Source organism: Zosterops lateralis (genome assembly GCF_965231275.1).
Source record: "Zosterops lateralis genome assembly, chromosome: 12".
NCBI classification, from domain to species: domain Eukaryota; kingdom Metazoa; phylum Chordata; class Aves; order Passeriformes; family Zosteropidae; genus Zosterops; species Zosterops lateralis.
The window spans coordinates 8,211,006-8,238,102 of record NC_139772.1 but is presented as its reverse complement, the minus strand read 5'-3'; the positions used below and the strand labels follow the sequence as shown (position 1 = coordinate 8,238,102).

The 27,097-nt window shown below is 42.2% G+C and overlaps 1 protein-coding gene across 1 annotated transcript in view; it reads right to left on the bottom strand.

Moving 5' to 3' along the window:
• The window catches only part of TENT4B (terminal nucleotidyltransferase 4B), a 40,281-nt gene extending 13,493 nt beyond the window's left edge, over positions 1–26,788 (bottom strand). Inside the window, exons 1-2 of the mRNA XM_083870243.1 lie at positions 26,158–26,788; positions 4,860–4,983 (exon numbers count right to left, since the gene is read on the bottom strand). Of these exons, the coding sequence (XP_083726369.1) occupies positions 4,860–4,983; positions 26,158–26,702 (669 nt within the window). The 5' untranslated portion in view covers positions 26,703–26,788. The remainder of the gene's footprint in view (positions 1–4,859; positions 4,984–26,157) is intronic.
• Positions 26,789–27,097: the final 309 nt, after the last annotated feature.

Below are 27,097 nucleotides of genomic sequence, written 5' to 3'. Positions count from 1 at the left end.
TTTGTCAAAAATCCAGAATCCAAGATTTTGAAATCCTGAACGATGACAAAACACTTAAGAAAAACAGTGTCAGTTAAATTTGCTTTTTGTTTTCACATTTCAAAGTATAGCTCTCAGTATTTAAGCATTTTCGAAGTTTAATGTATTTCCATTGCTTTGCATACTTAAAAAAAACCACAATTCTATCATGACCTATTTATTTTTCTGCATTACAAAGCAAGTAGCACAACCCTGTCTATTTCTGCTTAAACAACAAACCAAAGTTTCATAAAGCTTCACTTCCCACAGAATTCCTTTATTATGCTGGATTTTTACTAGCACTGGAGGTGTAAATCATCAGGTTTCCCCTGTAAGCTCTCATTACTTAGCCAAGCCTTGCAGGGAGGTCGGACTCGTGTGCTGAGTCTCAAAGGGGGGTTGGGGAGACTTCAAAGTAAAAAATATCTACACATTTGGGCTAATTTTCAGCCATTCTTCTGATGTGTTTCCTGGAGCCACCTTATACAGACTTGAGTATTCTGCTTTAATGAGTCTCATACACCAGGCTTGATTGCCACCTATTCGTATGTCGAGTGACCCACTTTTTATGTTTTTCCCCTTCAGGATAAGAAAAAGGTGGAGACAGGAAAAGATGATGTTTTGCAAGTGCCTTAATACTTAAGTGGACTAAGAAGCAGTTTGAGTCTTCTTCCTGATTATTTTTTATCACTTCACTCCTCTTAGCCCCTTACCCCACGCCCAATAGAAAGTACATACACAATTTTAATAGTGAAAGTTCATAGCTTCTGAAACTGGCAAAGTCTATGGGAGCACAAGCATCAACATTGTACAGAAGTATAAAGGCATCAAAAAGCTAAGAATGCAATAAAAATAATTATCACTATTTTTAATCCAGGATAGTAATAAAAGTACCCTCTATGAAAAGGGGTTCAGTCAAACTAGGATCCATTTGGTCACCAAAAAACCCAGAAAAGTGCTTTTGCACAATACAACAGCCACCGATGGGTTCGGAAAAAACTGAATGTGCTTTCGCATTATCAAACAAAATAGTGTGTTCAGCTGAACGAGCAGCAAAGAGAGCCTTTACTGAATAAACAACCCTGAAAGTATTCATAAACTTACTGATACAACATATATGACCTTTAGCAAAAGGAATGAGACAACATCTGCTCTTGTACAATAATTTGGAGTATAAGAAACACTGAACTATTAAAAAAGAAACCCACACCCACACTCTCTCACAAAAACTGGAAAGACAAAAGAGGAAGAGTGGGGGAATCAGAAGACATATTTTAAAAGATTTTTGGTTTTTTATCAATTTGGAATTTAAACTGTTGAAGCTCTGTAGCCACACATGTATTTAAAGTATCCCAAACACAGAACACTATTGTGGCTTGAGATGTGAGTATCAGTTTTTGTGGTGTGCCAATGCTGCCAATCATGTTTTTATTGTTTGTGGACAGAGATCTGTATTTGCACTCGTAAGATAACTTCAGTCTTCACAGTACTGTAATGACTCCTACTCCTCTATGCTATTGTTACTGTTTATCCCACATTTCTGTGAACTTGTTCATATTAAATTCCACAGTTCCTGAAGCAGCTTTAATTACAGTATGTGTCCAAATACATGCTCACTAAGTACAACAGAACCTGGAAACTCACAAAGGCTTGGTAAATTTCTAGTACTGAAATCCCTCTGTCAAAACAACATAAAAATCCATCCTCAGTCAATTTAATTTCCCTTTCTTCTACATCTTTCTGAAGTTTGTTGAACTAAACAGAGTTCGTCTTTCTGTTTTCATTCCCAATCATAGTATTTTCATAACTGAAGTATGTGAAGTGTGCAACATTCCCTCTTTTCAGATCTATGTGGTCACATGGACATGAAGCTGAGGATATTATGACAAAATGTATCCTAAATTCAACTGCGTAAGTACTTATTTGTTTAGTAGCCAAATTTTCCTACTGACCTGGGCAAAAAATCTTTGTCTTAAAAAGTTTTAATTTCAATGTTTTGGGTTGTTTGGTTTCAGCGTAATTAAAGTGTTTCTTATGGTCAGAGCCTGGCTGATGCCAAGAACAGTTCTCACTTACTAGGAATGTTTCCTTCTAAGCACATTCCCTTGAGTAAGAGAGCAAATGACACAATTGCTAACTTCTATAAATAAAGTAACAGTTTAGGATACCTAGTTTTAGCCCCCCTCCATCTGCTTTTTCAGCCTTTTCCTAAGTGGAACAGGAGAGGGGAAAAAAAAAGGACGTGTTCAAGTACATTCCACATGTACATTCTCTGTACATTTAAATTCACAGAGATTTATTTTCCTTTCCTTGGTATCTGATTTTTATGTATTTATTTATTTATTATGTCTTACCTACGTGCTTAGTGAGAAACAACAAGCTAAATGCGTATGTTTAACTTCCAAGTTTATTTTAGCTGATTTGGCTGCATCAACGACTCAAAATGAACAGCTTAAACATTAACTCATCACTTTACACGACAGCTAGAGCTGAGGACATTGGACCAGATAACACTCCACCTTCTCAGAGCATGTACTCAAAACCTGAGTCTTAGAAGTAGCTAAACCAACACAGATTTTCAAAATGTTAGTGATTAACTCAAAGGACTGAAAAAATACAAGAGACTGTCCAAGTTGAACACAGTTGAGTCCAGCAGTTCAGCTCCCAAGCTCATCTGGCAAAATAAATTTTAGAAAAATAACATCACAGTAATGCTGTTGTCACCATTCAGTCCCCTTTTAGCCTCCAGAAAATGGAAGAACATACAAAAGGAGAATTCTTCCTCAACGTAACAACTGCAGACAAAATGCAGTTGGGCTTTGAAAAACAGTTACTGACTTGGGAAAAAGGAACTGGCACGCTCTCACTCTCTAACATTTTCAAGCACAGTGGAGAAAGACAGTCCTGGCAGTTTTAACTGGCACTAATTGAAAAGTGAACTTCAGTTTTTCAACTACACAGTGTGTGCTTCCTCTCAGTCATGTTACAGCTAAGCCCAGTGGTCAGCTGTCACTTGTGGTAGGGTCTGTAATTTGCTTCCCCTCCTTAAATACCTTGTGGCTACAACAAACTTTCAGCAGCCTAAAGAAAAAGTATTTTCTCAAGGATGTAAAGTTGTATACATATACAAACACACACACATATATGTATGTTATATACATATGTAAAAAGTTATTTTTAATACAGATCAAGCCTGTCCTACAGAGTATCTCTGGAAGCTCTATGTTCTTGTTCTAGCCCCATTCAAAGTGCTAGTGGTAACAAAGAGAGATCCCCTGGTAATAAATCCATTCACCCCATTAGACTAATTAAATTTGCAGCACACAAACCTGCCTAGGAAATAGTAACATCTCTAGGCTGAAGCAATCAGTGGTTTTGGTGAAATCCTCTCCCCCAAGGCACTGGCAGGGTATATCACAGTATACACTCTTCCATACCCACGCTGTTCCCTACACTATTGCCTGCCAGGCCACTACTCCTGCCCTCAGTTAGGACCCACCTGACTGTTTCACTGGGTTAGAGGAGAGCTGTGCAACACCTGTGACACATGCTGCTCTCTTCCACAGTTCCCACAGAAAGGTTACTGCGTTTGCTCAAAGAGAAAATTGCCAGATATGAGGAGTAATGAATGACTCAACCACCTCCCTCCAGCTGTGCAAAGGCAGCAATCACTGAGTGGAGAGTGCTCCTTCCACACTGTGCTCACTGATACATTGTCCGTAACAAGAACCACTCTGAAAATGTAGTGTATTTTACACACAAACCCACACACCACATACATAGAGCTTATACAGAATTCACATTCAGTCATATTCTGCAAATGTCTAAAAAGGCACTCCAAAAAAACAGGTTAAGAAGATTTGAAATGAACAGTGGATTTAAGTCACTCATGTCAAAACACTGTCTTTTACTGTGGCAGGATCAAAGAGCATTCCTTATACTAGAGATTCTGCTGTCTGAATCTGGTTTGCTATTCTGGCTAACAAGCCCTTATTTTCAACTACTGTTGTCTACAAATAGATGACTACAACTAGAAATTTACATTCTGGAAATGAACACAATATTAGTAGAAGAATACAATTAAACTAGATTCAATTATGCCAGAAACCCAACTGTGTCCCCATAAAACCATACTGACTTACAAATGCAACTTCTCTGTCTTCTTTTTAATCTAACCTTTATCAAAAAAACCCCACAGTTCTGTATAGGAGAAACTCTTGTTTTGAATGACTATATGCTAACAAAACCCCATCTTCAATGGAAAGAGGCATTACAGATTTTAAGCTCAGCACACAGATCTACAGATTTGTTTCTTCCTAAACACAGACTCCTGAGCTTTTTCAGGTTGGAAAATACACCAACTTAGTATAACTGCCCATTAAAAATATATAATATGGTCTATGTAATGTGACATTGCTGGTACACTTAAGGTACAATAAATCTGTACCTTAACAGATTTATTCAAGATCACAGGTCTTTGGACTAAAAGCCCTACTGCTAAAGATACGAGTTTCAGAAGATATTTTTAACATAATACATGCATACATGTCTGATATGTTCTGATATCTTATCAAATGAGTATTCTTGAGACTGAACATTGCCACACCTTATGCCTTTTCTTTGACTGCACCAGGAGTAACTTGTCTTTGGTCCTATGTGTGATAGGAAATGTTACCTTGTGTTATTTGAGAAAGAAAAAACATCTCTCTCATTTCACCACAAGTCTTTTTATGTTTAACATGGAAAAACAAACAGCATTTGCAATATTCAATATTCCATAGAGTAAACAGGCACAAAATGTTGCTTTTACATATTAACAAATAAAACAATGTCCTACTCACGTCTGCATTAGGCCAGAGCTCTTTGATAACATTTTCTATTCTGGTCACCACTTCCATCCGCATTCTCTCTTCTTCAGGTCTGGGAGACATATACTTATAAAAGTCAATGATTTCTTCATGAAGACTAAGAAAAAAAAAAATAGAACAAAAAGTCAGAATAAAACACCCGCATGTGAATAAAATATCAACTATTCTAACCAAAACTGATTTTTAAGCTCCTAGTTCCCAATTCCGTTAAGAGACAATTTTAGAGCAGCATGCAAATAAAAAAAATCCACATTCACAACACTTTTTACCATTTAGTTCCATGTTAGCTTCTTATGCCAACAGGTCAATACTGCACTTGATTTGCTAAAAGCATGGAAGGAAATCTAAATGCAAGTGCCTTCAGTTCACATTGAAAGTCACACTCTATTTTAATGCCAAGAGAACATAGAAATGGTCCAGTCTTCAACTATGAACGCAGCTGTAGCTCTGAGTACACACTTCACAGAAATTTAAACAGGAGGTTTTTAGCCAACACTTCCTAGTCAGCCCCTTGGCACCAGGCACAGAGTTTCAGGCAGCAGTCTGTATTCAGTACCACACTTGCAAAAGTTGACAGTAACTGTGCCAGTACTAGAGCTAGAAAAACTGCTTCTTTTACTGCTTATAGAAGTCACATAAACTAAAAATGTACTTTCTCCCATAACCCCAGAAAATACATACTACACATGCAGCAGCAGTGTAATAAGAATAAGTGATTGACACAGTTAACTCATATATAATTTACCATATTACATGTGGTTTTCATTGTCAGTAAGTTACGCTTAGCTTGCCTATAATGAGAGCTGAAATAAAAATGTCTTCATACAGTGCTACAAATTTCTGTGCTTCTGTAGTACCAGAAACACATCATCAACTTGACTAATAATGTAATTCCAGCCACAGGGTAACAAAATTAATTTCATTTGTTTCCTGCAATGACCATTATAGTAATAGCTAGTTATCTTTTAAGAATATATCATTTCTAGTTACCAAGTACAACTGCATCTTTCATTAAAGCTCTGAGAGACCACCAGAAGAGCACAATTTATTAAAACCAAGCCCTTAGCTGAGATGGGGAATCTAATAGTTCCCTACTGCACACATAAATAAATGTTAATAACTGGAAGCTGTATACAGGTGTCAACAAAACTGATTAAAATATCCAACAGTTGTGTTTAACAGAGCAGGGAAAGAACTCAAACCACCTGTGTTAAGTTCTTCCAATACTACAGAGTTATGAACAACACAAGCTTCTCTTCCTCCACCCCCAAGTTAGGGGAGCAGTCACAAAAGCCTGGCAGCTTGCGGTGGCCACCACCACAACTCTCCATATAGAAAAGGCTAAGAGAAAAACTCCTCTGACAGAGGAAATCTCTTACCACCTCCTACAACTGTTTCTTTGCTTTTCCTTGGAAGCTTACATCCTGGAGTTCACGTGCACATTCCAAACCACCACTTACACCAGACTACTCTGTCTTCAGCTTTTCAGCCAGCTCCTGTTCCTCTACCCTTCACTGCTATTCAATGTGTTGGCATTTAAACTTCCTTACAGTTATCTTCCCAGTGCAGGTACTGGACTCAGGTGAGAATTATGTGATAAAGGACAAGCTGAGCGCTCCAGTGACCAAGTTCACGCTCTGTCCTCGCTGCCAGTCACATGTACTGAATCACTAATTTAGTTTCCACATGCTTGACCATTAATCTAGCTTTCAAAACCAGAAGCAACAAGGAAAATGGGCAAACCCCCAGTAATTAAACTCCTGAATATAGAAATTATTTTTCAACTGTAATTTGGCAAACCAGCTTACAGGAAGACATGGGAGTCAGGTGTGTCTTTAGGGGGTACACTGTTGGGAACTGATCAAGAATCACAGCCCCATTTCTGCCTCTGCTCCTCTGGACTAGCTGGAGCAGACTGGTTACACCCACAAGGCACACGATTTGCCCCAGAGCAGTGTTCTCAGCAAGGACTGAATGCCCACACGCACTTTGAGCCATGAGGAACAACACCACATTGCCTGAGGGCACTGAATGGCGTGAGACATGCTGGGATGATACCCCGGGAGTATCCCTGGGGAGAAATTCATGCATGGCACAGCACAAATCCATACTGTCCATCATTAGAGGGCCCAGCTGCTCCCAGGATCGCGCTTTATGGGAGTTAATTGTTGCCCTGTCCCATCAGGGAACTTTGAAAGAACAAGACAATGAGAAAAGAGGTCCCCAAAGTGCACAGGGAGCCAAGCCATACAGATACTGCAGTTCTCAGGGCACTGCTCTTTATTAACTCCACAGGCACTCTTAATCCAGATAATTAGATCAATTGGTGCATTCTTTAGAAACACATAAAATAATGATGTGTTGTCAGAACCAGATGCACTTCTGTTTCTAAACATAAATAACAGATGTCTGCATTTCTTTGAATGGGATCCTTCTTATTCTTAGCTAGTCATGAAAAGCTTCGTGGCAAAACAAAAAATTAAATACCTGCAAACACAGACTTAGATTACACATGCACAGAATGTTAGTAAACACTGCACATGTAGGAAAAAAAAGTGAAATTTGAACTTTTTCAATGATAGAAGAAAGGCTTAAAGACTACTAGAGAGAGTTCTCATAGGCACTCCAGTTGGAAGTAGTACAGACATATCTGTGTTTCATCTGCTGCAAGAGTGCCTGCTGCCAGGACCTCCTGTGCTGCACAGAGCCATGGTGTGCGGAAGGCAGGCAGAAGCTACAGGGGCTCAAGACTACACCTGGATCCATATTTCCCTGCCCAAAAGCAGCCTGCTGCCAAGAAAGAAGGGAATGATTAATTAAAGCCAAGACAAACAGAAGTAGGCACACGTGGATTTCAGAGCAGTACAACATGACTTAGAGGCGTGACTCCAATTAATGTGGAGTTAACTCACACTCTATTGAAAATGAGAACTCAAGGTTATTTACTGTCTTAATCAACATCTATTATAGTCGCTGTTTTTCAAACCAATTTGTTAGGATTAATGGAGTCTGTTTACAAAAGTCTCTAGTGAAATTTTCTATATTTAGCCAAAATGAAGATCAAAGAGACTGTGATGTTCTTTTTGGCACCATAACAGTATTTTATTATTTAATACCATTACATTCATCAGTAATTTAAGATTAAAGTCCTTAAAAGGAGACTTGTTTATAGAAGGAAATTACACTGTAATAAACCTGATTTCACTATTGAAAGATATTTCATTTGGCTCTATAGTCATACTGAAGCATACCCAAAACATACTTAGGATGCATGGAGAGAATTCTCTGCCATGCATAAGAATATTAGTTTGCTGGTTTTGCTACAGCAAATAGGAGTAAACAAGTGGGTCTTTGTCCTGTACTTCAAGAAATCTTAATACATGGGGAAAAGTAAAATAAAAAGTTCTTACACTTTCTCTAAACGGATTTTAAAATTAAGTTCTACCTACACCACCCTGTTTTCGAGTCTGGTGAGCTGATTCCATCAGAATTTCACAGAGAGAACAGCATTATAGAGAAGCCACTCAATTTAATTTGATGTTTGCCTGAGAGGGACAGTAATGCATCATTAAAAAATAAACTGGCTGCAGAAGTTGTAATCACAAGAATGATCTCCCATGGTAACATCACTGAATAGCTCCATGAAGAACACAGGAGTGTGAGACTCAAGCCTTTTAGGTGAAAAGTCGCAGCTTTTGTGAGGTGCAAGTACCATGGAACACAGTGCATTACATTACTTTCTCAGTCTGATCACAACTGACTTTATTTTGTACCACAACTGGTAGGCTATAAATGTACAACTCAGGAATCTCAAGCTCCTTTACATAAGATGTTGTTCTGGAGTATGAATCTTACTGCACATCTGACAATCAATTAAAAATAATAACGTATGAACAAAATGTCATTTCTGTTTGATATGCAGAGCACACAGATGATGTGGCCAAGCACAACACTTGATGTGTGTACTTCAGCTGCCTGACACCAAACCAGCACAACTCTCTCCTGCTGCAAGTCCAGAACTGCAACCAAGAATGACACTAAGAGGGACATCACACTATGAAACACAACTGGAGATACTACAAGTGTCACTTCCCTGCACTCAGATCTGGATGCATAATAACTGAGCAGCCCACAGTCCTCACAGATTTTGGCAGCTTGGAGGAAGCCAGGCTGACTGAATCAGTACCCAGGGCTCGACAGCCACACACCAGTGACTGCCCCGGGTGGGACCATTCCCTCAGCCCCCACTGTCCTGAGCAGCAGAGCCCAGTCCTGCTAGGCAGAGCCCAGTCCTGGTAAGCAGAGCTCAGTCCTGCTAAAGCAGAGCTCACTCCTTCTAAAGCAGAGCTCAGTCCTGCTAAAGCAGAGCCCAGTCCTGGTAAGCAGAGCTCAGTCCTTCTAAAGCAGAGCCCAGCCTGCTAAAGCAAAGCAGCCAGCGAGGTCAAGATCATTCTGAGCAGTTTTGCTTAATCACAGGATAGCAGTTAAGTGTTGCTTTGTCTGTCAACACACTGTATTATACTAACCAGAATAATTGGTTTTAATTGAAAAAATTCCTACTTTGGTCACTCTAGAATTGTGCTATACTTCCACTCTCCTCTGGTTCTTCTTTATTCTTCATTTCACAGGAGAAATTACTCAGACATGCATGTTCTAATTTCTCTCATCAGGGCGTTACCCATGGCTTCTGCTCCAACTGTTCAAAATTCTGCTCATCCATCCCAAAGAGCTTCTCTGCCTTGGGCTTATATATTCCTTTGCACACAAAAGGCTATTTGCAACGTCACTGAAGATAATTTAAAACAGTGGATATCAACTATACTCAAAAAAATCGTCCAGTGCTTGTGCACTACAGTTTCGCTTTGGCAGGATTTCTAAAGGAAGTTGCATTTGCAGAATGATAAAAATCTAAATTATTTAGAAACTCTGTGGATGGTGGGCTGAAGCAAGCAATGAACACACAGGTGACTTTCGTCTTCCTGAACTCTATGCTTTAAACTTTAAGAGTTTAAGGGATATTTGCAACATAGTCCTGTAGCACTAAATAAGCCTTTTGTATCTGAGTTTTCTTTGGATAAATAGTTCCTAAAGGGCAGTGTTTAATTGCCCCTATCATTTGAAGTCTCCTCCGGAGTGAAAAAAAATATTGAAAGAAATAAGGAGAAATACCGTAGAATTTCAGGATTATAATTGTCTTTGGAGAAGAATGTGAAGGAGGAACCTGAGGTATTTTAGCCACCGAAAGCATCAATACTTAAGAATCCAAACTGCATCCATCTCTTCACTCCCAAAAGGAAATCTAGCATTGCACAGGAGAGAGAGTGACTTCAGTTTGAAGCCTCCAAAAGTGTTTTACTAAGAAAAAGATGGTACTGGTAAATTCTGCCAAAACTTGCTAAGTTTCATGAAGTAAACAAAGCTTTTACCCCTACCATTGTTGACCTACTTGGTTCTGAAATAGTTTTTAACAACTATTGTACTAAGGTAAAGGAAAGACACAGAGAGCCCAATCCTCACTCTCCCCATCACAATTGTATTGCAGAATTAAACACCTTCCTAAGTTAACATTCAATTTTAACACTGATCTTCCACAAGCCTAATAAAATATTTTCTAGATTATTATTGCCACCTACATGTGTTGAATAATGAAGTAGGAACAACAGCAGACACTGTAAAGATCACAAATTATTTTCCCACCTACAAACTCAGGTAAAATCAAACAGTCCTGAAGGGAACTGTAAATATGAAGCATCTGCTGAGGTCCTTTCCCTACCACCTCGGCCTCCATAGCAGACAAATCCTTTTAATATGTGCTGGGTTAAGCTACTGGAAAAAAAAACACTTAACTGCATTTGCAGGTGATTTAATAGGCACTTAAGTTTCATGGTGACTGACACATCAGTCCTCATAAGAAAATAAAATTATGCATAATAAAGGAAACAATTTTCAAAAGCCTCAGAGACTTTGACCATCAATTTTTATATCCTTAGTTACTGAACCATATCAATATATTATAGGTCACATAGTAACCATATTTTGAGACACATATCCCCTACAGGAGCTTTAAAATCAAACGCCCCAAAACATGTCCATAACAGCAACTTGACAAAACCAGGAAAGCTTAAGGACCTGAGTTTTTGACATGGCACTTTTTTTTCTTCAGTTCACCCATTTGAATTACAGCTTCACAGACCATCTTTTCACAGTTTACCTAAAAACAGAAATGCAGAAAAAAACAAGTATTCCACTGCTACATGATTGCTAAATATCACTAAAAATCAGGATATCCACTGTATAAACAGCTTTTTAAGGTGCAAATGGAGAATTTCCCTTTGCAGACAGGTAGGCAAATGAGATCTGCTCCCATCCATTACAGCCCAGGTGTTTGTACCACTGCCTGTCTTTCCAGACACAGGGTCTGTTATAACAGGATTACACAAACCACCCTAATCCATCCAGGGCAAAGTTAGCCAAGCTAAATCCCACCACCTTTATCAGTTCAGGTAAAGCAGCCACTTCTTCTCAGAGCTGTGGGGAGCCCAAGTAGAGCCCTCAGCCCGTGAGCCCCCCAAGATGGCAAAGAGTGAAAAGATGCAAGCAGAACTCCTTCAAAGGGCAGAGTTACACCCAAAAAAACACCTCTGGCAGCTTTCAAGGTTTACCCAAGAACAGTTTGCCCTTTCTAACTAATATTGGTTGTCTGCTGAGTAATTCACAGAATTGCCTTTTAGGATCAAGGGAGAGCAAAATTTCCACCAATATGTAAATTATTTAGGAACCCTGATCTTGTTTTCAGGACTAAAGTCTTTTGGGATTAATCTGATCACACTGATACTGAGTTTTGAAAACATGGAGATAGTTCTGTTCACTTCCACCAACTATGCTGGACTGATTATGCCTGTTTCTCCAAAAGCTGTGGAGGAAAAAAAAAGAAAGCCACTAAATTTACACTACAAGACCTACACTATCTATCCCATGCAAATACTTGAAAGCTTATTTCTTCCTCCCAATCAACACCCACTGCCCCCAAATCCCTCAAAATAATGTTGTTTTTTTTTCACTTATGTTCTGTATTTTACATTAACTTATGGGTTTAACTGCATCATAAAAGGCACTAAAATAGCACTGCTTTATGGAAACAGCATAGTGCAGTAGAGACATTAAAACACTGGACAAAGAAGAAATGTAGAGAGCTCATTTTAATTATTTAAACTGGTATCTTTATCTTTCCAGGGTTTTTTTATTTATTTTATAGACCCTTTGTTTCAATCAGCATGAGTGCTCTCTTCTTTAAACTGATTTGAGCTACTTGTAACTAAAATTCCCAAGATATTCTTTAGTCAGGAAGTAATGTAACAGACTCTTTTCCTGTCAAGGTAATCACAAATTTCTTTGTGTGCTTTGCCTTCCTAAAACACACTTGGATGTACTAGTATTTTTCCTACAGAAATTTGTCTTTCAAGAGAGGGAAAAGTCCTCCTGAACTTTAATTATAAATCAGATGCTTGAATTAGTCCTACCAGTAAGTGATTTGAAGTGTAACTCGGCAACTAATCCACTGGCTTTTAAATACATGCCATATGCATGCTCAGTCTTGCTCTTTATTTTTGCAGCATTTCCAGCAAAAACATCAAATGCCAACTGGAAAGACTGTTTTGAGAAATACCCTTACTTCCCACTGCCTTTTTTTTTTTTCTTTTTTTTAATCACACTGTACATAAAAACAATCTAGCTGAATCACTGCATGTGTGGGAATAACCTTCTATTTCTTCCCTGGAAAGTATCTACATATCATCCCTCCTTCCCATTTCTGTGAGCAAGTGCTGCGAGAGTCTGTTGCTTCTCTTCCCTCAGGTGATGGAAGATGCATTTTGCTAACAGAGGAGCAAAAAAAAAGAAAAAAAGGGAAATGCTACCTCAACTGATCTGAAAGAAAAAGCACTTACAAAACAAAAAGATGAAGCAGGAGAAAAAGATTTCATGCAGGAAAAACCAAGTGGGAAGAGCAGCAATGGGAAAAAGCTGATTTATTTCATAATGACAGAGAGTTCAACTCCAGTAATATCTAATTATCTTGAAACACACCAGTAATTCTAACATCTCCTATAAAAGACAGCCACACCATTTTTCTTTAGCTCACTTGCTAAACAGTGTTAATCTGCTGGAACAGTTGCACATACAGACTACACAGTTTGCAAGCTCATCATTTAAAATACATATATATATATATTCAAAGCCTTAAAAGTGCAACTACTAGCATGCTGTTTTTATATTCTGGAATTACAGCTTCAGGTAAATTTCCAAGCATTTAAAACCACAGAGAAGTTGAAGCTTTCCTTTTCCTACAGTAGGGAATTAGTAATCCCTCATCCTGCCAATTCCCTTTGCTTTAAAAAGCACTCAAAAAACACCAGACAACAGTTTGCAAATTTCCTTTAAAACACGAGCTTAACAAGTAAAAGTAACTATCAGTATCAACAGTAGTTCAATTAATATTAGCTAAACTTCCTCAGTAAAACAGCAACATTTGGGTTTGTGTTAGAGCTGTAACAAAAACTACACCTACTGAATTACTGTAACACAGGAATACCTCTGACCCCCTCTGAACCAGCACAACAGGTATGAGCAGAGTTTTAAAACAAATAAAGGTCCATTACATCAGTTCTACAAATCACACCAGTGGTGTTACTATTAAACCAAACCAGAAGGAAACAGCAGGTAGGTAATCTGCCTTTCTGTCTGTCTCCATAAAGCCAGGCCACATAGATCTTTATACAGCTCTAGTATATTGCTCCTATTTTGTTAGTGTAGTAAATATTATCACATAAACAAATAATCTGTGACCTTCAGATAATTGGCAGCACATGCCATCTGGGCAGAGGTGTGACTAACACACTCCCAGCAGACTGATGAGCACTGCTGGTGGATAACAGACTTGAGAAAAAATCTCCACCTGAAAACTCTGATGGAAGCAAAAAACCTGCAGCACAGACCTTTGCCATCACATGCACAACAGCAGGTCACCCAACAGGAAGCCTGGCAAGCCTTGCATGGGGTTTTCTCACACAGAACAGAGTGGAGAAAACTCTACTTTCACAAACACAGTGGGTTCTGCCTGGCAAATATTCTTGTTTATGACTTGATTAATTATTTGACTTGAAAGATTAGTTGAATGAAACAATGAAAAACAATGTAATCATTAACTCCTGTCTCCTTCCATCAGAATAGATTTACATTTTCAAATGTCCACTCCAAACAAGCCCACAGCAGTCCCTAAGAAGGAAGGGACCCTGCTCACCCCAAAGCCCAGACACAGGGCAGTTTGAGGTTTACCCTGCTCACCCCAAAGCCCAGACATAGAGCAGTTTGAGGTTTACCCTGCTCACCCCAAAGCCCAGACAAGAGGCAGTTTGAGGTTTACCCTGCTCACCCCAAAGCTCAGACACAGGGCAGTTCAAGGTTACCCTGCTCACCCCAAAGCCCAGACATAGAGCAGTTTGAGGTTACCCTGCTCACCCCAAAGCCCAGACACAGGGCAGTCTGAGGTTTACCCTGCTCACCCCAAAGCCCAGACACAGGGCAGTCTGAGGTTTACCCTGCTCACCCCAAAGCCCAGACATAGGGCAGTTTGAGGTTTACCCTGCTCACCCCAAAGCCCAGACACTGGGCAGTTTGAGGTTTACCCTGCTCACCCCAAAGCCCAGACACAGGGCAGTTTGAGGTGTGGGTTTCCCCCGGTGCCTGGAGCTGCTGCCACCCTTGGCCGCACAGATGGGTAACGCACCCCGAGCGCGCTGCGCTCACCTCAGGAACCCTCTGCACGTCCATCTGTGCAGCAAACCTGCCTTCTAACTGCTCAGTAGGCAAGGGAACCAAGAACAGAATAAAACTCTGAACACCTCTCCTTCAGGAACATGGGATCAAACTGAAAATAATTTAATATAAAAATATTAAGTCCAATGACTAGCCACAGTTGCGGTTCGTTAATAACTTTTCAGCTACAGAATAAGAACATTTTCAAATTAAATCTGAAGTGCCAGTATGCCATCTGGAAAGTCAATGCAGATTTCCAAGCCTTTCCAGCATCTTCTTATATTCACAGTCTTTTGGATGCTGGGGGTTTTTTTGGTTGTCTTTTTTTTTTTTTTTTTTTAGAGGAGGGATTTTTGCACAGCATTTTGGAACATTCAAGGAATAGAAAACTGAGCCCCAAGTTACTCTGCTAAATTTGCTATATCAGAAGTATTCAAAACTTCTTACGAAAATATTTGAAGCTGGCAATTACAATTAAAACCACAAGGTTGAGTTTGTAGGTTAAATTTCTATTCCCTGAGCAAAATGGAGAGTGACCCCAAGTTACTTGTTTTGAAACAAGTTTATCACCCATTTATTACTGGTTACTGTGGTGACACTCTGCTACAGTATTAATACCTGTTCAGGTGCACCACTGTCATATCCAGGCAAAATTAAAATCACAGATGTAGCTCCTCCTCTCACTTCCAAATGCTTAAAAGCAACTGCAGTGGGTGCACTTTGAAGGAGGAGGAACAATCACACCTACTATGTATGGCAAAGGTACAAGGAACATTTCAGGTAACTTTTTACTTTGATGAACTATTACCTTTACAGTAGGGGTGTGAACAGTGAACTATGTTCAGATTAAACAATGCAGTATTCATTTTGGGACTCATGATGTAGTATTAGACTCCCTTAAAGGTTTATATTAGAAAGTATTTATTCATATTCTGATTTGTTCTCTTGTCCCCAGATACTCTTACTTGCAAGGCAGGATGCACAGGTACCAGAAACACCATGGGCTGGGAGCAGTAACACTGCAAAGTATTTTGGAGTCAACGGCCTCCATTTGCTCTGCTTATCATCCCAGGATAGAAAGCTACAAACAGTAACAATCAAAAAAGGACACTGCCTGAGCAGATCACAGAAAAATGTTTCCTGTGGTCACCTCTATCAGCCCAGTGATAAAGATACAGACTTAAGAGCTTCCATGTTATGAACTGCAAAAACTGCTCCTCCCTCTAATGTAGGTGACAGATCTCATCCTTCCAAGTACCTGGAGAAGTTGGTCCCTGTGGATCAAATCATGGGGTTTTATCTTCTTTACCTCCCCTGAAGCTTCAGCTAGTGTATCTGTCACAAAACTACCAATATAAAAACGAGAAGAAAACACTGCACTGAAATACTTCCCATGAGTCCAAAATGTGAAAAGATCAATCCATACTGAAAGATGACTTAGTAAAGATTTCACACAGCTACTCAATTGCTGGGTTTTGCTTGGACATAAAGACAGAAGAATCGGCACATGATGGAAAAAGGGGGACTTCTAATGATCTGACTCAGACCTAGTATCACAAAGGTGACTACTGGAACCCACCCCAGGATGGGGCATCCCTGGCATGGCACACCTGCTCACACCATCCACGTGTGCACTGACACATTTGTGCACAGTCTTCCAACAGAAGTAGCAAATGTAGAGTGAGAGGCTGTGCAGAGCTCTCAGAAACACCCTCAAGATTCATCCAACTCACTTGCTGGAACCAGTTCCTAAAAATAATTTGAAGATTATGTAAAAGTGTCCTGTGAACCTAAAAAATGAGTAGAAGATGCAGCAGTGATCAGTTTTAAGAGAGGTGTAAGACGGTCGCTGTGAGCTCCACAAACTGCAGAATCAACAGCAACTGCAAGAGCATGTTTCAGCATGCCTGGAGCAGGTTTGCTTCAGAGGAGCAAAGGCTGAAGTGAACCATTCCAGCATATAATGTTCAGTGACTTGCTGCCTACAGGCAAATACCACACTGCACAAAAAACAAGGGAGGAAGTTTGTTAATACAGTTATTCTCTTCTTTACTCCTAGGTACTTCTATGCCAGGAGCTGACACTGTTACCTACCGCCATTGAAACTTTATCTTTTACCAACCCTATGTGCCCTGTCACATTTGTCCAGGCTGTAACAACAGCAGCTTCAGAAGACCACTGGTTAGTTCAAATTTAGACAGAAAAACAATGCAAATGATGTACAAGGTAATTACAAGAGAGCAAAAGAAGCAGGACTGTACTGTCCTTCCTGCCTCATCTCAAAAACTATCCCATAAGAAGCAATCTAACAGCTTGATGAGGCAAACTTCTCTTCCACCTGATGTTGGAAGCAGGGGTATACGAAAAGAAGCTACTTACCTCAACAACAAATTAGTTCTTCAAGGCAAAAATCAACATGAAAATTTTCTCATGTGAGTACCTGCCAATTGTGACTACTACAGTAGTCCCTCCCCATGGATGAATGAGAGTAAGATACTGAGTCTGAGGCACAACCAGAAGGCTGAGTATATAGAAGATCCTCAAACATATGAGTTGAATCACTCAACTGGAGAGTGGGACAGAACAAAGCAAAAATTAAATAAAATTAACCTTAGGACCTAATTTCTTTTCAGCCTGACTCAGTACTATGACCTTGCAGACTGTGATCTGCAATCATGACCATTATTCAGATCACGACAGTTCCTTCACCACACTGTGTTTAACTCACTACTTTAACTGGCAGCTGTGGAAAGCTTGCCAACCAGGAATGCCTCTGAATACATAAGAGATAAAGCCAGATGCAAGGCACAGGTCCTTCACACCACTTCCAGAAATGATATGCATAGTTTAGATTAAAGCCAAAATCTTACTGAGGGATAAGGGGGAGGAATGCAAATGCAGAGAAAGGAGTATACTTTTTATAACAACCCTGTTGAAATGAAACAAACAAACAAAAAAACCTCAAAACCAGAACAAAAACGACTTGCTTTTTGTAGCACATGGGAAAATATAGCTGTTCCTGAAGTAACATAGGAAGTGAACAGCTCTAAAATTAACAGTGAGAATTAAGAAAGCTTAAGAAAGTAAGTTATCACACTTCCTTAGTCTAGCTTAAACACAGCATCAAGAGGTCAGGCAGGGTCAACAAGCTTTGATTAAGGACTCCCTGTCTTCAGACTATACACACTGACTCATAAGAGAAAGATCAACACCTTAGTCATCACTCAAACTACAGCACAACATTCCTGCATGCTGTATTTTAGAGGACATTGAAAGAAGGGCTTATCTATACTTAATATTTGTGACAGGTTAATGCAAGTTCTTTCAGGTGTTACTGCATCCATAAACAAAGTCATTGTAAGAAATCACATGGTACTTTCAATGGGTGTACTGAAATGTAACTGAAAGTAAATCTACACTGAGTGAAGGTGATGAGCCAATGTTGCTACTCTTCTATACACCTCTCACTTATCATAGAATACTTCCCTCATTTCCCTGATTTCGAAGTTTCTAGAGGACTTTAATGTTTGAATCTGTCCCTTGTTATATTCTATTACTTGCAGAATCACAATACTATTTCCTCCACACTGTCTTAACATCTTCAACATAGTGCTGGCTACTTCTCCCATAAGAGATGACACCAATAGAAGAGTGGAGGTGCACAAACATTGACTGATTTTATGCCTCTGCTACTATTGCTGTCCAGTAAAAATCCTAAAAAATGCAATGCAAAACAAAAAAATTGCACAGTGCAAGCAATACAGTATGGTGATACAGAATACCATACCATAAAGCCTTCTCAAGCAATTGTAGCAAGACTGTGCCTCTTTCACTGAACTCACTGGAATAATTCAGATGTGGATGTCATACCATGAAGGATGTTATGAGACCATCAGAGAGGCTGATCTGGAAGGAGAGCTGCCAAATAATCTTAATTGTCATCATGGGAGGAAGAAAATTAACAGATGCTGTTGCATCCCAGCATAAGACAACCCCAGCCTCAGTCAGGCAGCCAGTTCATCCTCACTCTGAGCTGCTGTGCTGAGCTGCCCTCCCACCTGTGACCCACCCTGAGAGCTTGGCAGCCCCAAGGGACACAGGATCAGTGTGGCTCAGTCTCGCACAGATTTTGTGACACAGCTTTAAGGGTCAGAAAGACAACCATCAGGGACAGGCAGTATCAGAAGACCTGTACTGAATGCAGCAATATTGATACCTTAACTGCACAACCATGATACAACACATCAGTATCACCAATACAAAGTTACTGGGAAGATTTGTACCAGCTCTGGTGATCTGTAGGAGAGAGTTTTGTACCAACCTATAAACAAGAGTTCTGCTCCCTTGATTCATGTCTGCCTCTTGTTTTGATATCCTAAGTTCGTAGTATTGCCAGAAAAAATTCCTGCTGTGTTATCTATTGCCTAAAGTTACAAAATGATTAAAGTTCAAATTGCTCCTGCTACAGCTATTTGCAGCCTAGGAAAGACATCTGAAACTCGTATCGCATTCACCAGTTTTCCTCTTGTTTTCTTGCTTATAGAAATATTTCCTTTAGCCCCCATTTCTAGGCAAAGGCACAGAAAGTAATACTCAAATACTCATGACATTTTGAGCACTCTTTGGCAGTTCATCCAGAAAGATAATTCAAAAAGACTAACACTCATAATTTAAGAATTCCCAGCATGTTCAAATGAAGATTCTAACTGCCCACTAAGAACAGCAATAACACTTATTTGTTTATAATATGCATTACACAAAATTTTCACTGGTTGTGTTGCTCTAGCACTACCAGCACAACTCCCTCCCTCAACACAACACCTAAGCTGGCTCTGGGCTGCATTCTGCTCCTGCTGTCAGCTCCAGCATCCAGCAAGGAGAGCACAGGAACCACTGCTTTACATCACATACAACATAAACAAAAAGCTTTGAAGCAACAGTCATCTCTGCAATTTTGGCATATGCATGATTTTGGGAGCACGTGTACCATATTGAAAGATGTGTTTAGATCAACAAAAAAGAAATATTAAGTATTCCTATTATTGCCTAGTCTATAATTTTAATAGACTAGACAATAATATGTTATTAAAAAGTGTTGTTAAAGTTATGCACACAACTTCTGAAAACCACATTTAAATTTTCCAAAGTGAATTCCCAAAGTGAAAAACAGACTTTACATTTTAATTTTAAATAAATTATTAGAAATGGCCCAGGCAAAAAGTATAATATGGAGATAGTAAAAAAAAATTGAAGGGGAGAAAAAAGATGGATACAGGTCTCCATCTATCCATGTCTCCTAGGACTGACAATATGATACCAGGCTTCCTAAAACTGACCATATGCTAATAGTTTGACAATTAAAACATAAGACCTACAACCCCAACACTGTTTAATATAATACTAATAAAGATTCAGGGTGAACAGATCCTCCTTCTTTAATGCAAGTGCTGTGTAAAATACACAGTGGCTCTTGGGAATCAGCAAGCACACAAGAGGGAATGACACACTCTTCCTATTACTTAATATAGACATCTCCATCTACCAAAAAAAGTCTGCCAAACTTCTGTTCCTTATATAGCCACTCCAAGGTAAATAGGTATCCAAGTCCCAAACAGAAGATATGAATTGGAGAAAACAGAACCATCCACAAGAATACATCCACATGCTGTTTCCTTGCACATGCACAAATCAGCACCTCTGAAGTCCTCCTTAAACTGTTTAAACAAAACACGCCAAAATGTTGGCCCCATTCCAAAATCCTGCAACTTCAAATAATACTGTTGTATAATATTCATCATATATTTCTCAAAAGGTTTCATCAAACTGCCTTTAGTCTGCATCTTCATCCCTAGTAAGCCTGTTTCTCTCTCCCAGTCCTTCCAAAAGAAGTCATTTCTTACTACAGGAGGCTGTGGGGAAATATCCGGTTTCACTTCCATAAAACCCAGCTGACTGCCTCCAAGAGCTGCACAAGCTGTCACAAGGGGAGTGCCAGGACGGTGCTGTGGCATGACTCAGGACGAGACAGAGAGTGACAGTGGATCTCCTCAGATGGGAACAAGGGAAGGATCTGCACTCCAGTCACATCCCTGCACTTCCACCTCATAGCCGGCACACACAGCCACAGAGTGAGCACACAGTCCAGCTCTAGGGGGCTTTTTCACCCAGCAGGCGTCTATGTGTCTATGGATTCTTCCAAATAACTCCTTTTTACATGTGATGTACACAGTGAATTCACCTGCAGTCTATGTTGTAATGTACCTGAGTTCACCAAATCCAAAACACACACAACTATTCTAAGAGAGGAAGTCATGCACACACCTTGTTGTTTCACCAGAAGTCTGTGCAAAAAGGTGTTTGTTTCACCTATATTAAGCTTTTGTGTCAAGTAATGTAACAGTAAATCAGGCAACACCCTGCATTTGATTTAAGCACTTAAGAGTATGTGACGAAAACCAACACAAATAATTAGGATTTTAACAGATTTCCTTAAGTCAGGCATTCCAGCTGGTTTTATATTTTGCTGGAGGTTCACAGATTTGCTCTGCTCACCCTATACTCAGCTCTTTCTGGTTTTGCTCCAGCCCACATGGAAATCATGCTCCCGTGGCTGATACCATGCAAGGGCCTAAACAAACAGAGGTAAGTCATCACTGGCAGACCTTAACGTGGCTCCATGTCCTCTGGTCAGCTCACACCTGGGGCAATGGGCTTGTGTCTGCCTTAATGCACTTTGCTTCTTTTAAAAATCAGACTAAAAAAACCCGAGAAGCTGACAAACTTCACATGAAAAACTCATAATGGAATTTCTGTAGCAAAGACTTATGGCTTCAAGCTATTTTCTTCCCTAAAGTAGTTATGGTTTTATTTCATGGTACCCTCTGTAATCCTGGGCAACATGCTGGGAACCCCTATATTAAATAAGCAGAAGTCTGCTCAAGTCTGTGCCAGCCAGTTGAGCAGCATGGGGGTGTGTGCATGTCTGTGTGCAACCCCCTCCTCTGGGGGTCACAGGATTCTCTCTCTTTCATGGCAAAGTTTCCATCAGCACTTCAAAACATGCATTCAGTATTTCAAAATGCAATCTTCTATCTAATCCATGTTTCTTCTCAGCAGTACACACCACAAATTTACCTCCTTAAACTCACACACTAACTGGCTTTTTGCCTTCAGCTGCAGATTACTGTGAAAACAGCTCCCTACAGTGTCCCAAATCCACATCTCCTTCCTGGGAACTGTGTAGCACTGGGCTCTTTCCTTTGGCACAAGAATCACAGAAATCTAAAATAAATAGGCCAAACTTAAATGCAACTATTTATTTTTGGGTTTTGTTGCATTTAAAGCTTCTTGTTTCAGCAGTTCTTTTGTCACATTTTAGTCAGGCTTAATCTAAACATGGTGAAAGCTGTAAAATAGCCATTTCAGTATCCCAAATACTTTTTCTTCCTTTCTGATTGTGACACTACTAACATTATTTACTGCTGCCCTTAGGACACACACACACAGAATCCTGTCCAAAACCCCCAACCCACACATCCTCCCATGTCCTGGAGTTTTGCTATTAACTACCCTGCCAAGGCAAACCAAATTTAACTCTTTAAAGGTATGTATTAAATCAACAGTAACACCATTCTCACGCTGTGAAACTTCTCATTCATATTCTGCATTATCTGTTCTTTTCAGAACTGCTGTCTGATGACAGTCCCCAGAGGATGGAAGACATGGAAACTGACTCTGACTACTGCAAAGCAACTTGCAGGCAGCACTACACAATTGATTTACAGTGATATTTCACAATCCACCACGTTAAGAGTGCCACAACAAAGTGGAGTACCTGTCATGAAAACACCTGCATTATTAACAGAACTGGTAGTCTGAGAAAATAGACTAAGGAAAAATATTAAAGATAGACCAGAATACAATGTACACAACAGCACCATTAACTCCAAGAGAGCAAAAACTCTTTTGCGTTGAATGTATTTCAACACAGGTAAATGTTAGGAAATATTGTGCATACTTTGTAAAAAATCTATCTTAAAACCAAACCAAATACTGTGAGTTATTTTTAAATTATTTTATTATCTCTTTATATGTGCACATAGCATTAACTAAGAGAGTATATCTCTCGATAATAATTTAAAAAAAAAAAAAAAAACCACCAAAAAAAAACAATTTAGGAGACAAAAAAATCAAGATTTTGATTGACTGGACAGCTACTTAGCTTTTAACCAAAATCTCTATTTCAACATGTTTACCTTACCTAAATCTTTAGACAGCTAGTTACACACTGTTACGTGTTTACACAATCTGTTCAACTTGCTAAAAATTATTGGACTGGTTTTTCAAACAGCTGATCAATAGAATTGCAAATTCAGTGCTGGTTTTGCACAGCCATCCACACAAGTGACATCCTTGCACTGGAAATATGAACACCACATGTCAGCTTTCAACTGTGTTTGCCAGCAAATCTGCTCTCATCTTTCTGAAAGTGGGACCATTCCATGACGCTGTTGTATTCCAGAGAGTCAAAGTTTAAAGTGATCAATTTAACAAAATTACAGGATAGTATATCGGGAAAAGCACTGAGAGTCGCTACTACTTCTTTACAATTTGCACAGTAACAATCAGGGAAGAAAAAGATACCTGTTAACACACAAGTAATGATATAATAGCAACACTGGTATCTTTTCTTTCCCAGTAACTGCTAGAACTACTGAACACAATTTTGGAAATTTACATTGGAAACAACAAATTTAAAATATTTACTCTAGCAACGAGCTCATTTGCTAGGTTACAAACCTCTCTACCATCCTCACTGCCCAGTGTGTCAAGGTGCAGACAGATGCCTTAGAACAGACACTTGTTAAAGAGAAACTTGCAGCTGGGAGAGAAGGCAGCACCTCAGGTCACACCACGGGCACAGGAGGCTTCACCCAGCCTTGCCAGCAGCCAGTCGGTCACACTGCAGCCTTCCCAGGACACAGGCATTGTCTAGGCTTTCCTAGAAGCTTCATCTCCTTTCAGAAATTATTTCCACAATTTTTCATTCAAGATTGTCAGCTAACAGCCTCTAAAACTTTTTATAGCTTTTTAAAAAGGAAGCTTCCGTGATTTAGGAAAAGCAATGTAGGTGTGTATTTGAGACATTCTACCTTGGTCTGCTTTGAATAAAGGAAACAGCTGAAACAGAAGCTCAGCATCATGCAAATATATGCCACAAACAAGACAGTCAACACACATGCAGACTAAGATACTTGACTGTGTCTTGACATTGTTTAAAAAAACTCCACAAGAGCCTACACCACTTGGAGTTTGAAACTGATTTCACCGAAATTTAACCATAGCAACCCTTTGAATAGTTCAGCAAAGTTGTTGTTGTTATTATTGCTACTAATCTCTTGCTGAAGCTCACTCTTTTTTCACCCCATTATTATTGCTATTACTATCTTGTAGAAACTTACCCTTTTCCACCCTGTATCTTCAATATAGAAAAAAAATTTACGAATTTACAAGACAGAGGGAGAGCAAAGCACTTCTAAAAATGTTCCTCAGCCTCCAAGTAAATAAGTTACAAGGCAGAACACAACCAGGTCCAAAAACTAACTTACAAAAAATCAGGACTTAGTATGTTCTGCACACATTACTTTTAAGCTGTGTGAAGAAAGTTGCAGAAAGTTCTGAGGTACTGTGAGACTAAAACACTTAAAATAGCACACTTCTGCCATGTCATTTTACGAATTACTATAACCCCAGCAGTAAAGGTAACACAGGAGCTGGCAAGGAAACAGGGAGCCAGGTGCTAAGAACTTGACTTCCAAAACGACCAGCAAATTGGAATTGTCATTTTGACAAATTGTACAGAACAGCAATTTCAGAAGGCAAAGAGGTCGTGGCTCTCCTGCATGAGAAGGCTGAAGGACCCTTAGGTACAAGCTGAGCACACAAAAACTCATGCAACTAAATCACTACTGATTTCTAAAGTGAGCTCTGCCAGGCCTTCAACTCTTACCATACACCTCCGTCATCTAGACCCTGGAGGGTTCAAGGCAAAGGTTATGTTTTGAAAAGCGTGAACTTTACAAAAAAAAAAAAAAAATCCACAGAAGTTACCAAATGGCCTTTATCCAGGGCATCACCCATATCAAAAGCCATCACTGTGTTCAAAAAAAGGGGAGGGCTCAGACCAGCTTTCAGGTAAACAGAAGATAGGTGACTTCATGCCCTCCATCTCTGTGGGCTCGAGCAATGCCAACTGCTGAGACCTAAGCTAACACAAAAACACTAATGACAAAATATTCAGATCAGCATACACATTCCATATTCAGAGATCCATGACAACCATTAATAACCCCACACTAAACCCCACTGCACACTACACACGCATGGAAGTTTATTCCTGAGAGCAGGTGCCTGCCTGCATGCATACCTTCTGTCAGGTGTCAGAAAACACACTCCCCAGGAAATTACCTGGTCTGTGAGCTTTCTTTTGACACCTGCAGATGATTATTGTTTTTTTTAAGTTCTAGTCCCTACAACGCATTTGTTCCACAAGCAGCACAAAGCATTCGAGGTGAGCTTGACAGGACTGCGGAGGGCAGGCGTGCCGGCCCTGTGCCTGCTCCTGCCATGGCCCTGTGCCTGCTCCTGCCCTGTGCCTGCCCCGGCCCTGTGCCTACTCCTGTCCCTGCCCTGCGCCTGCCCGCCCCGGCTCTGTGTCTGCCCCTGCCCTGTGCCTGCCCCAGTCCCAGCTCTGTGCCTGCCCCAGTCCCAGCTCTGTGCCTGCCCCGGTCCCGGCCCTGCCCCTGCCCTGCGCCTGCCCCGATCCCTGTGCCTGTCCCGGCCCTGCCCCTGCCCCGTCCCCGCCGCACGTGTGTGAGCAGCGCCCGGCGCTGGAGCAGCGACAGCACGGAGCAGAGCGCGAAGCGCCGCTGACAGCGGAACGCCGTGTCCGAGGCGCCCGGCGGCACCGGCAGGCAGCGCGAAACACGTGCACGGGCGGCGAGCACGGGCGGTGACAGCCCAGGGCCGGCGGGGCTCTCCGGTCCCTGCGGATAGGCGTGCCCGCCCCATCAGCGTGCACACACACACACACACGGGCACCGCCGCCGCACGCCCGTGGCCCCGGCCCCGCCGAGCCGCCGCCCCGGCGGGCGGGACGCTGGGGCTGCCCCGGACAGGCCGCTCGAGCAGCGGCGGGGCGTAGCTGTCACCGCGGCCGGGCAGGGCCGGCCCGACACCCACCGCCCGCCGCCCCTGCCCGACCCCGCGGAGCCCCGGCCGGGCTCCCTGCGCCACCCGCCGGGCCCGCGCCGCGCCCCGAGAGCCGCGGCCCAGGGCCCCACCGTGCGGCCCCGGGGCGGGGAAGGTCCTCGGCCCCCGCCTCCTCCTCCTCCTCCTTCTCCGGAGGCCGAGCGCGGCCGGGCCCGGCGCCCCCCTGGCCCGCCCCGCGGACGCTCACCCCACGACTCCCTGGCTGTAGTTCCTTTTCTTCCAGGGGGTGCCGGTGTAGAGCGGCTCGGCCAGGCCGGGCTGGGCGCGGGCGGCCGGCTCGTCGGCCGGGGCGGGGGCGCGGCCCAGCAGCAGGCTGTAGTTGAGCCCGAAGGTGCTGGCCTTGTTGTCGCGCTTCCTCTTGTTGCTGGCGGCGGCGGCGGCGGCGGGCGGCGCCCCCCGCGCGGGCCGGGCCCAGGCGGCGGCCCCCGGGGGCGGCGAGGCCTGGCGGTGCCCGCGGCTGTGCGGGTTGTTGGCGCTCTCGAGCGGCAGGAAGTCGGGCGGGGGGTCGGCGCGGGGGGCGCGGTACATGCCGGGCGGGGAGGCCGGGCCGGCCGCGGCGGGGGCGCTCTGCTGCTGCTGCTGCTGCTGTTGCTGCTGCTGCTGCTCCTGCTGCTGCTGCTGCTGCTGGAAGTAGAGGTTGCGGACCCCCTGCGTGGTCTCCCAGATCTGCATCCACAGGCGGTTCGAGGGGCCGAGCTGCTCTGGCTGGAACCAGGCTATCCGGGGATCCATCAAACGGGGACCCACCCCGGCTGATCCGCTCCCCGCGCCGCGCCGGCCGCCGCCGCCGAGACCCTGTCAGCGGGTCCCAGCGCTAATGGCGGCTCCTATGGAAGGGCAGCTCCGCGCCTGCCTGCTCGCTGCTGCCGCCGTCGCTCCACAGCCCCCGCCCCTCCTGGCGAGCGCGGCGAGGCGGGGCCGGGCCGGGAGAGCCGGCGGCACGCGGGCCGCGCGCAGCTCGGGGGGCGGCGGCGCCCCGGCCGCTCCCCCGGCACCCCCGCGCTGCCCCCGGGCCGGGCCGGGCCGCCCAGCGGAGCGGGGCCCCGGGATCCTGTCCCGGCACGGCAGCGGCCCCGCGCCCCTCGGGGCGACAGCCGAGAGCCCAGCGCTCGTTCCGGCCCCGCCAG